Source organism: Canis lupus, chromosome 20 (assembly GCF_003254725.2).
Source record: "Canis lupus dingo isolate Sandy chromosome 20, ASM325472v2, whole genome shotgun sequence".
NCBI lineage: Eukaryota > Metazoa > Chordata > Mammalia > Carnivora > Canidae > Canis > Canis lupus.
In genome coordinates, this window is record NC_064262.1 from 22,674,446 (window position 1) to 22,687,160 (window position 12,715).

Consider the following 12,715-nt stretch of genomic DNA (forward strand, 5'->3'; position numbering starts at 1 on the left):
AAGAAGAACATAGTAATAACACCCACCACTCATTGGCTGCTAAACGACATGCCACCCATGCACTATGCTGAACACATTTAAAATATCTTGCCTATCTGGGATGTGGGGCAGATGAAGAGGGGGAGCACTGAGAGGCCCAACAGTCAGCTCAGGGCCCCAGGACAAGACTCAAACTAGTCTCTCCCCAACTTCATGGTGTTGATCTTTGATGACAATGAGTAAATGCCCCAAGAAGAAAATGTCGGTCACCTACATGTAAGTGAGTGTCGAAGGACGGCCCATTCCAAACAACTCCCAGGTTCAGCTTTTTGACACACACACATTGTCATCAGGCCAACATGCCTACCTCCTCCCCAAGCCATCTTTGTCACATGACTCAAGTGTCATGTTTTGTTAGCGTCGCTAAATGGTTAGGTGAACACCTGTCCCATCAAGAAAGGACAAAGACAGCTAATGGGAAGAGCACACGGATTAGAGATGAAACCTCTCGGAGCAAATTCTCTCCTCAAGAAGTTGCACTGATGAAGATGTAGGAGGTTTGTCTCTGAAACATATACCTACCTAGTCAAAGAGCCTGAACTCATTTCAAGGGTGAAAACTGAGCCGTGGGCTTCAACTTCACAAAATCTTGGTGAAATCATTCACAGTAAGTGTGCAGAAAGGAAACAGTATCCTTGTGCCAAGAAGGGGCTGAAACAAAAGGTCTTTATTTTAGGAGTCTGAGAGAGTTCATTTTATTTCACAAGAAGCCCTAGATTTTGCTTTCACTTCGTGATACATGTTGATAGGTGTGCGCCTGGGGAGCCATTCTCCCAAAGGATGATATGCACTTTTCATACACTCCATAAATATGAAGTCATTACAATGGTCCCCTTGAGGGAGAGATAGGATTCTGCATTGAGAGAGCAGGTAATCAGATGCCTAGGAAGAAAGGGAGAAGGCAACAGGGCAGGTCGCCAGAAAGTAGTGGGAAACAAGATAGGGACCTGTTTACTGGAACTAAGGTATAGTCAGGGTCTTGGGCTTCAGAAACAAGGTGAGCCCAGTTTCTGATACAAAGCTACCTGTTCAGAGTTGGACAAGCCACAGGCTGATTTGGTGCCGAGCCACCCAGCTCCCCGCATGTCGGTTTCTGAAATTCTCGAGGATTAGCAAGAGGACTGGTCTGGCTAATATGCCCTCTCCCTAGAATAGCTTTCCTTCCTTCTCTACCTGGTGAACTCATGCATTCTTTAAAACTCAGCTCAACTGTCCAAGGGGACAGACATTTCGTGTCCTGTGACACTCAGTGCTACGGATTCCAGCTTGGCAGCCTTCTCCCTCTTGTTTCATAAGCTGAGCTCATTGCACCCCTCCCTCTTGGCCACATGGCATTGTGTGCATGTTACATTTCATCACGATCATTATTATAGGAAAGCATTCTATCGCTTTGGTTTGGAATATGAACTTTGAGGCCTTAGTTCGAATCATGGTTCCAACCACTTCCTACCTGTATGGCTTGGAGAAGATGACTTGACATCTCCATCTCTCTATTTCCTCATCTGTTAAATGGGTTCATAATTCACTACCTGTGGCATCTGGTTATGCTGAAGATTAAATGAAATGATTGTTGAGAACGAAATGAGACAATGCATGAAAAGCACTCAGCGCCTGGCTAACCATAAGCAGGAGCTCAGGAGATTGTAGCTGGCAGACTATTGCTGCTCTTTTCAGGCTGCCAGCCAGAAACCTGCTCCTGTTACCTCAGTTGACAGGGATAAAAGCACTTGTAGGAGCAAAGAAAGCAGGCAAATGCCACCACCACCACCTAGTTAACTAGAAGGTCCTTCAGGATGCAGCCATTGAGTTAGCTGGCCTGGAAGGAAGAGTGCTCAACCCAGAGAGACTCCTTATATGAGCTAAGGAGTGGACAAAGCACGTATGACCCCTCGGAGGGAGTGAGACACAGTCGAGGCAGATGGAGGCCCTAAACAGAAGCCACCAGTCGGAAGAAGAAGGGCAAGCCAGCAGTAGGAGCTGGCAGGGCAGAAGCCAACGAGTCACTGCACTGAGGACCACAAAGCAAGGACGCCCCTGGGCCAGCTGCCACTGCTGCTGGAGGGTTGGGATCTGAGACACAAGCTGTAGCTGCTTCCCCTGGGCCACACAGCATTACATTCCAGAGAATGGGTTTTTATTAACAGCTTAATATTTAGTGAGTGCTTTCCACATATTATCTCCTTTCGTCCTTTCACAATCCCCCCAAACCTTGAGATAAGTGCAGTCATGACACTCATTTTATTTTTTTTATTTTTTTTTTAATTTTTTTTTTTTCATTTATTTATGATAGTCACACAGAGAGAGAGAGAGAGGCAGAGACACAGGCAGAGGGAGAAGCAGGCTCCATGCACCGGGAGCCTGACGTGGGATTCGATCCCGGGTCTCCAGGATCGTGCCCTGGGCCAAAGGCAGGCGCTAAACCGCTGCGCCACCCAGGGATCCCGACACTCATTTTAGAAGAGGCACAAAGCCGATGAACTTGCCCAAGGCCACACAGCTAATAAGTGATGGAGGAGGGGACTCCCTATCTCCATCTTTCTGATTCTAGAGCCTGTTCCCTGCCAGCCCCACATTTCCCTCCCTGTGTGAGTCCTTTACTTTCCTTTGTCATAAAGTAGATCATCATCATCATCGATCTTCATGAATCTCACTTCTGAAATAAACCCTTGTAAGGAAATATATAGAGGACTCCATCTCTTTCTGGAACTCCCCTTGATGATTCAACATTAGAGGTGGAATTCTTCAAATGGCTTTGCCATCTCTGTGATAAAATTATCCGCAGCCCTTTTCAGTTTCTTTTATTTATCCAACTTTCTGTCGTCGTTGGGGGGGAAGGGAGAACAAACGCCCAACGCCTGTCATAATGGTGCAGAGCTAAGGTCAGGCTCCCCAGCCACATGAGCCCTGGTTGATCTTAACTCTCACCAATCAGAGAGCAGGTTTCTCTTCCAGGACCTGAGCTGAGCTGTGTGCTGTCTTGGGGCATTAGGTCTCTTCATGCATTATTCATCAAGGAAGGCTCTAACACTTAAGAAAAACTTCTGTGCGTGGGCTGGCCCACTCACCCACCCAGAGCCCAGCGTTCACAGGCCAGCCTCATCATTACAGGGGTTCAAAAACAGACAGTTGTGAAGGACTCTCCTCCACTCCTTACATGGGGCTGTCAGAACTCTCCTTAGAGCAGGAACCTGCCATGGGTGGCCTCACAAACAGAAAGAGCAAAAGCCCAGAAAAGGAAGTGGAGGGAGGCCTCAAATACTCTGATTTACATGAAAAAAAGTCCAAGGTTAAGTGCTCCTAAGGGCTTGGCTTCCAGCCAAGAGAAAATCCTGGCTTGGAAGGATGCCAGGGAAGGAGCAGTGTGCGATTGAAATTTGCCTGGTAGAGGGGGGCAAGGTGGGCTTGGGGACCTCACAACCCACTTCAACTTGGAAAACCAGAGCAGACCTCAGGGTTCCATTATGTAGTTCTTACTCAGGCGACTTCTACTTTCAACCCTCAAAGCTCACCGGGGCTTTGTTTTGAAGCTGTCCGAGGTATAACGAGCTCCCAGAACATGTGTCAAAGAATGATCAACACAGATAAAGCTGGGTTTGCAGTTGGGTACCATTTTGGATTTCTGTTGAATTCACCATCCAACACACAAATACTGTCTGTTAAGAGATTTTATCCGCATATACGCCTATGTCCATAGGCACATATATGTACATACCTGTAGCCATACCTATGTGTTATCTATTTGTTATAAAAGGCAAAAAAAGCACAACCATTTCCTAGTTCCTCAAAATCCCCTCTGCTTTTGGGGACGCTAGATGAGGACATGACATCATGCTGAGTGAGGGAAAGAAATCTGAAGAAACAAACTTCTGTATTATTTTTCAGGTTTTACATTGAGAGCATATCGTTTTTAAAGGATAAAACCACCGTGGAGCTGTTTTTCCTGAATGCAAAGTCCTGCGTACACAAGGTAATGTACCCCACTTGTTATGTTCAGTGAATGATTCCAGAATAGAGAAATGGTGTTGCCTATATTTTCGTGTTCAAAGAAAATAGCCATAATCTTTTCTACTGATATTTCCTACCCTGCCATTAAAAAAAAAATTAAAATTTACACAAAAGGCAGCTCTTCTCAAATTCTGACTGTGAAAGACAGCCATCTGCAGGGGACTCATGCTCAGAGACAATTACCACTACCTTAAATGCCCCTAATACTCCACACAGAATAATCCAGAAATACACAAAGATGGATCCATCAGATTGTGATTGAAACCTCAGAAAAGTCATGCTGGAAATTTTGCATACTCTATTAAATAAGATTTCCATAATTCAAAACCAATCTTATTTAGGGGTCTCTGCTCGGAGCCATGTGTTTTAAAGCCATGTCTCAGTTATCTGTGGTGAGGGACTAGTTTTTTGTTTTATTGTTTTTTATTTGTATCCAATCTATGAAGGACACATTGCTTTTGTAAAATTCAGTTAACATGAATTGCCAGAAAAATGATCCCATGCCTGGATGTCAAATTGCAATAAAGCATTCTCAATTTTGATCTTACCTCCTTGCAGACAATGATTGCTTTCAAGGCCCCCACTCTGACCTCCTCAAACCACACCCTTGGCCAGAACAGGGAGTCTGTGAACCCATATATGCACATCTAGACCAAACTTCTCCATTCTAGGTTACAGTCTCAGCATTCAGGATCGCAGAGCCCATGCCCACTTCCAAGGCCAATGGGGTCCCTTGCTGTCCAGATACATCACCCTAAATCTGAGAGGTGACCAGGGTGCCTGGCCTAGAAAGACAAGGGGACAGGCTCTATATGGGTTAGGGAGCCTACACGGGTACATTTCCCCTAGGCCCCCAAAATGTTAAGGGTGGCTTACTGCACACACCCACAGTTTTAATTGATAGAAGACTCAGACGGAGCAGAGTTTTTGTTGGATTTTTTAAAAAACAACTATATTGAGAAATAAGTGACTATACATATTTGAAGTGTACAGTCTTATAAGTTTTAACATATCTTAGCCATGAAATGATCACCAAAATCAAGGTACCCATGAAATGATCGCCAAAATCAAGGTAGTGAATATGCCCAGCAACTACACATCTGCTTTTTCTCACAAAGGAGCAATTCACATTTTCTAGAGTTGTATATAGATGGAATCATACAATAGATAATGTGTCTTCTTTCTTTTTTTTTTTTTTAAGATTTTATTTATTTATTTGAGAGAGAGAGAGAGAGAGAGCAAGTGGTGGGGGAAGGGGCAACGGGAGAGGGAAAACAGACTCCCTCATAAGTAGGGAGCCCGATGCGGGGTTCAATCCCAGGACCCCTGAAATCATGACCTGAGCTGAAGGCAGATGCTTAACCAACTGAGCCACTCAAGAGCCCCATCATTTTGTCTTCTTTCAATGAGTATGATTATTTTGAGATTCATCTGTGTTGTTATGTGTATCAATGGCCCATTCCTTTTTATTGCTGAAATATTCCATTGTATGGATGTACCTTAAATTGTTTTTCAATTCTCCCGTGGGTTTTTTTCCTAGCTTTACTGAGATACAATTAACATATTACACTCTGTAAATTTAAGGAGTATAATAGGATGATCTGATACACATGTATGTTACAAAATGATCCATTCACTTGTTAACGGACATTTGGGTTGTGCCAATTTGCGGACTTTTACAAGTAAAAACACAATGAACATTCATGTACAAGTCATTGCATATACACATACTCTCTTTTTTCTTGGGTAAATACGTAGGAGCAGAATGGCCAGATCTTATGGTAGCTTAACTTTTTAAGGTACTGTTACACTGTTTTCCAAAGTGGTTTTCAAAAATCAGTTGTCCATATATGCATGAGTTTATTTCTGGACCCTGTATTTTGTTTCATTGATCTATTTGTCAACCTTTTTTGTCAATAACATACTGTTTTGATTACTATAGCTTTAGAATGTGTCTTGAAATCAGAACAAACTGTAGCATTTTTCTTTTTCAACGTTTTGTAATTATTTTGTTTTTTGCATTTCCATATAAATTTTAGAATCAACTTATCAATTAAAAAAAAAGAAACAGAGCAACAACAACAACAAAAAAAACCTGATGAGATTTTCATTAGGATTGCACTGATTCTATAGGCCAATGTAGAATTGACAACCTAGCAATACGGAGTTGGCAGACCCATGACACAGGGTATACATCTCCATTTACTTCGGTCATCTTTAATTTCTCTCAGCGGTGTTTTTTTGTTTTTGTTTTTGTTTTCGTTTTTGTTTTTCTCAGCAGTTTATAGATTTTAGCATACAGGTCTTTTGTCAGATTTGTCCCTAACTCTTCCATATTTATATTATTTGATACAATTGTAAATGGCATCTTTATGAATGGAATCTTTATTTCAATTTCTGAGCGTTTAATTCTAGTATATAGTAATACGATTGATTTTTGTATATTGCTCTTGAATCCTGCAACATTCCTAAACTCACTTATCATTTTTGGTAGCTTTTTTTGTAGATTCCATCAGGTTTTTTTTATGGGTGTTCGTGGCATCCACTAATAAAGATAGTTTTACTTCCTTTCTAGTCTGCCTGCTTTTTTATTAGTTGTCAAATTTATAGATGTAGTTGTTTAAAATATTTCCTCACCACCCTCCTAATGTAGTCTATAGAGCTGTTACCTCTTTTGATCCTGATATTAATATTTGGTGGCTTTCTCTTTTTTTTCTAATCAGTCTGCTTAGAAGTTGATCACTCTTGAGCTTCTAAAGAACCAGTTTTTGGTTTCAGTGACTTTGTTGTTTTTCTGGTTTCTACTTCACTGACTTCTGCTATGATCTTTATTATCTTTATCTTTTATCTTTATTATTTACTTTTTTCCCTTTTCTTTGGGTTTCATTGGTTCTTCTTATTCTAGTTCCTTAAGATAGAAACTAAGATCACTGTTTAAGGATGCTCTTTTCAAATACAGGCATTTAGTATATACAGTTTCTCCCTAAGAAATTGTTATCTATTTGTTATAGTATCCCACAAATTCTGATATGTTGTAGTATCCCACAAATTCTGATATGTTGTGTTTTCATTTTTATTTACTTCAAAATATTTCCAAATTCCTCTTTTATATATCTTCAGTGAATCAATTCAGTGATTGTCCTTTAGAATAGTGCAGTTTGGTTTCCAAATATTTGGGGATTTTTAGAGATCTTTCTGTTATTTATTTCTAATATAACCCCACTGTGGTCAGAGGAGTTAAATCTTTTTAAATTTATTGAGACTTGTTTTATGACCCAGAATATGTCCCATCTTGACAAATGATCCGTGTACACTTGAGAAGAATGTGTATTCTGCTGTCACTGGGTAGAGTGTTCTGTGAATTTTATCATTGCTTTTGATTATGAGGTATATTAGTTTAACTTTCTTTATGGTTCTTGTGATTAATGTTTATTGAGGATCTTGGACTTTGAGCTTATAGTTTAATCAGTTTGGAAATATCTTAGCCATTTTTTTTAGAAGGAATCAAGATTTCTGCTTTGTTTTAAAGATTTTATTTATTTATTCATGAGAGGGCAGCCCGGATGGCTCAGTGGCTTAGTGCCGCCTTCAGCCCAGGGCTTGATCCTGGGGGCCCGGGATCAGGTCCTGCGTCAGGCTCCTTGCATGGAGCCTGTTTCTCCCTCTGCCTGTGTCTCTGCCTCTCTGTGTGTGTGTCTCTCACAAATAAATAAAATCTTTAGAAAAAATATTTATTCATGAGAGATAACACAGAGAGAGGCAGAAACACAGGCAGAGGGAGAAACATGCTTCCTATGGGGAGCCAGTTGTGGGACTCGATCCCAGGACCCCGGGATCAGGACCTGAGCCAAAGGCAGATGCTCAACTACTGAGCCACCCAGGCATTCCATCTTAGCCATTTTTTTTAAAGATTTTATTTATTTCTTAGAGAGAGAGAGAGAGCAAAGCAGGGTTTGGGGGGGAGAGAGAGAGAAAAGCAGACATCCCACTGTAGTCAGAGAACACACTTTGTATGAATTAAATCCTTTTTAATTTATTGAGACTTGTTTCATGACCCAGAATATACCATAGTTTTAATTAGGTTGACTTGGTTGGTAATGTTGTTGAAGTCTACTGTATTTTGCTGATTGTCTCTCTACTTCTTATATCAGTTATTGACAGAGGAGTATTGAAATCTGTGGCTATTACTATGGATGTTTCTGTTTCTTTTTGCAAGTTCACCTAATTAACATATCAGTTTTGTTTCATGCATTTCAAAGTTCTGTTATTAGGGCATAAACATTTAAAATTGCTATGCCCTCTTGATTATCATTATAAAATGATCCTCTTTATCCTGGTAATATTCTCTTTTCTGAAGTCTGCTTTGTTTGATATTAATGTAATCACTTCGGGTTTCTTCTATTATTTGTGTTATCATGGTAAATCTTTTCTCATCCTTTTAAACTACTTGTATCTGTATATTTGAAGTGCATTTTTTGTAGACAACACTATGTTGTCATCTTGATTTTTTAATGCATTTTGGCGATCTCTGTATCTTAACTGGTTATATATACTATTTACATGTAGTATGATTTTTGACATGGTTAAGTTTAAGTCTGTCATCTTCCTATTTGTTTTCTGTTTGTCCCATCTGTTATTTTTTTCCTTTCCCTGCCTGCTTTTGGGTTTATTGTGTATTGTATGATTCCATTTTACCCTTTTGTTGGATTATTTGCTATAACTCTCTGTTTTGTTATTTTCATTGTTGCTTTAGGGTTTATAGTATACATCTTTTTTTTAAAGATTTATTTATTTATTATTTGAGAGAGAAAGTGAGTCGGGGGGGGGGAAGGGCAAAGGCAGAGGGGAAGAAAGAATCTCGAGCAGACTCCTTGCTGAGGGCAGAGCCCAACAAGGTGCTTGGTCCCACGACCCTGAAATCATGACCTGAGCTGAAATCAAGAGTCTGAAGCTTAACTGACTGAGTCACCCAGGCACCCATAAAGCATACATCTTTAACTTATTACATCTACCTTCAAGTGACATAAGATAATTTCACATGTAACACAAGAATCTTACAATAATATATTTACCTCTCCCCCCCCATCAGCCTTTATGCTATCAGTTCCATACATTTCACTTTTTGATATGTTATAGATGCACATGACATTGTTGGTTTTGTATAAACATTTGATACTTCTGTCTGCTTTTTAAGATTTTCTTTTTATCAGCCCTTTTTATTATGAGGTATTATGGTATAGTTTTTCTTCATGGTTCTTGTTTTTGGTGTTTATTGAGCATCTTGAGTTTGTGAGCTTTTAGTTTTCATCAATTTTGGAAATAGCTCAGCCATTTTTTCTTCAAATATTTTTTCCTGTTCCCACCCATGCCTCCTTTCCAAACTCTAATTACACATATACTGAGCAATCTCAAATTATCCCACAGCCCAATGATGCTCTTATTTAGTTACTTTTGTGTGTATGCTTTATTTTGGATAGTTTCTATTACTCTGTATTCAATTTATATCTTTTCTTTTGCAATCTAATCTGCCATTGGTCTCATCGAGTCTATTGATATTTTATCTTTACAAGTTTGATTTGGATCTTTTTTATATCTTGTATGTGGCTACTTAATTTTTTGAACATACAATTCAAACAGTTACAACAATTTTTTCAAAGCCTTTCTCTACTTATTCTAATATCTATGTCAGTTCTGATAGGTGTTAACTGATTCATTTTTCTCCTTATTATAGGTCATGTTTTCCTGTCTGTTTTGCATGCCTGATAATATTTGAATAAATGCTGAACATTGTTTAATTTAACTTTTTTGCCTGCTGTATATTTTTATATTCCTATAAATATTCTTGACACTTGTTTTGGAATAAAATTTAATTACTTAGATGCATTTTGACTTTTCTTAAGTCTTAGTTTTATTATTTGTTAGGCTGGCCTAGTGCAGTGCTCACTCTAGAACAAATTATTCCCTGTTACTGAGGCAAGACCTCCCTAAGTACTCTACTCAATGCCTCATGAATTATGAGTTATTTCTGTGAGAACCAGCTCTGTGTGAAGACCAGGTACTCTTTCCTTTCATCTTCTTGGATAGTTCTTTCCCCAGGCTTGGGCAGTCTCCTTCCATGCATGCAATAATCAGTATTTTACATATCTCAGGATTCTCTCTGTGCAGCTCTCCTTTCTCTGGCACTCTGTTCTGAAAACTCTATCCATTTTGGTCTCCCCAGCCTCTCAGCTATGTCTCCTCAACTCAGAAAGTCCAATGTGCTTCATCTGTGTAACACCTTCACAACCTAGAAACATTCTCATGGCAGTAAGGAGGTACAGTCATAGGGTTTACTGCCCTTTGTTGCCTTTGTTGCCTTTTATTCAGTATTTTTTTTTATTCAGTGTTTTGAAAACTTTGTTTCATATTGATTGGCTCATTTCTCAGGTTTTTTTCAGATGAGAAGGTAAATCCAGTCCCTGTTAATCCATCTTGGCTAGAAGCAGAAGTATTCAAATCAGAGTTTTTGGTTAATTCTATGGGAAAAGTGAAATTCTTCAGCACCAAAGACTTTATTATAGCCTCTCTTTATTGAGACTTAAGCTTCCTTAAGAACTCCAAGAGTTGACTGATAAGTAGATACCTATATAGCAAATGTAGCATTTACTGAGTCAGGAGAAAATATTTCATAAACCACCGTTGGTCATCTCCTATGTGGAGAAATACAATTACCCTTTGTTATATTTTCTACTACCTAGCTGGCCATGGTCCAATGAAACAGTTTCCTTGATTGTTTCTTTGCTCGGTTGTTATGTAAAGAAAGATAAAATGCAAATTTTAACTCATATTTCTCTAGTAGCTTTGTAGGCTAAATTCTGTTGGTCTTGAGGAAGTACTGAAAAGTAGAGTTCTTTTAACTTCTACTCCATCTTATGAATGTCAGTTTTTGAGATATCTTCTCTAAGTAGGAGTGTTTCATGACTTGTCAAAGAATTCAGAACTTTTACAAAAATATAGGAGTTAGGCACTATGACCTAAGAATATTATTTCAATAATTTTTTAAAATTCAGTTGTAAGAATTTAGAGTTGAATATTTTCTGTCTAAGCAGTACGCAGATGGCTAGTAACAATCCCAAGAGATGTTATAGTATCTGGGAAATGATAAGATAACAGGATCAAGTAGCCGTGTGGTAAAGCAGCTTTCAAGTAATTTCTTAAGACATATAATTTAAGAACATCGCACATAAGAAATATCATCTGAATCACAGACACAGGAGTAAATAAGTTTTATGAGAACATAGTCTCGTCTATAGAACACACGTAGGTGGGTTACTGATTGGCACAAGTCAGTCACTGCTGTGATGATAGCTGCTGTTAATTCAGGGCTCAACGCTGGATATGAGAGTGAACGGGGCTTCCTTCCATATCATGCCGAGGACATTCTTCCCACCAGTGATATGTCCAGCACCTCTAATTATCAACTACCCACACTTCTTTCTCCCCACCAAACAGTTGTCCCCGTCTGCCGGCTCCTTCCTTCCACTGAGGACAGAAACATACCGGCAAGGAAAAGGGAGCTCTTATTTGTAAATACTGACAAAGCCACAGTATCTCTTTGCATGCTTGGTTAGTAAGAAATAGGACTTGTGATAAAGTTTCATACGGTCACTGAAGCTCTGCATAGCTATGTAAATGTGGATTTATATTTTAAAAAATCACCTCTGGGGCAGCCCTGGTGGCCCAGCAGTTTGGCACCGCCTTGGGCCCAGGGTGTGATCCTGGAGACTGGGGATCGAGTTCCATGTCGGGCTCCCTGCATGGAGCCTGCTTCTCTCCCTCTCCCTCTGCCTGTGTCTCTGCCTCTCTCTCTGTCATGAATAAATGAATTAATGAATGAATGAATGAATGAATGAATAAATAAATAAATAAATAAATAAATAAATAAATAAAATCTTTATTAAAAAAATCACCTCTGTGAGTATGTCATTTGAAGCACTGGGTGGTTCCCAGTCGTTTTGTAAATATCATTGTCCATATTGTATAGTGAAGAAGCCATTGGTAGCTTTGTGTTGAAAGAAATATTGGGCCTCACTTTTGAGTTTGGATATCCTGGGAGATTCTGAAAAAAAGGACAGAAATTTTTCATTTTTATTTCAAAGCAAAACCCCAGGTACACAGTGTGGTAATGATTGGGCATTCAATGAATTGTTGTAGACTAAGTCAATAAATGAATGGATGTTGTCGATGATGAAAGCTTGAATCCCAAGAAGTCAAGAGATAAACAAACAGCTGTCTGTTGTATCATTTGACTAGCATTAACTATGAAATGTTTATAAAACTTACTGAGAAATTAAACATCCAAAATGCTAAAAAATTTCATTTTCCAAGTATTACTGAATATCACTTAGCAGTGCTATGGTAACTCTAATGATAATTTTCAGCAAAAAATGAGTAAAAATGATTCCATAAGGGAGAAAATTTAATGTATAATCTAATATTTTATTTTAAAAAGTTAAAACCTATTGGACTTTGCTCTCTTTATTTTAGTATCAATTAAATACCAATATTAATCTTACAGAAAACTAGTTCTGGTAGACTTCAATTATGAAGCCATTGGTATATAGGCCAAAGTCAACCATGGCTAGAACTAAGTACATAAGAGAATATTTATTTAGCAGTTACTTCTTGTGTC

At 39.1% G+C, this 12,715-nt stretch overlaps 1 protein-coding gene across 6 annotated transcripts in view; it reads left to right on the plus strand.

The window, feature by feature from the left end:
* The window catches only part of FRMD4B (FERM domain containing 4B), a 321,458-nt gene that overhangs the window by 219,613 nt on the left and 89,130 nt on the right, over positions 1-12,715 (plus strand). For all 6 annotated transcript variants that reach the window (XM_049097558.1, XM_049097557.1, XM_049097560.1 and 3 more), the window contains one exon: positions 3,922-4,006. In XM_049097558.1, the coding sequence (XP_048953515.1) occupies positions 3,922-4,006 (85 nt within the window). The remainder of the gene's footprint in view (positions 1-3,921; positions 4,007-12,715) is intronic.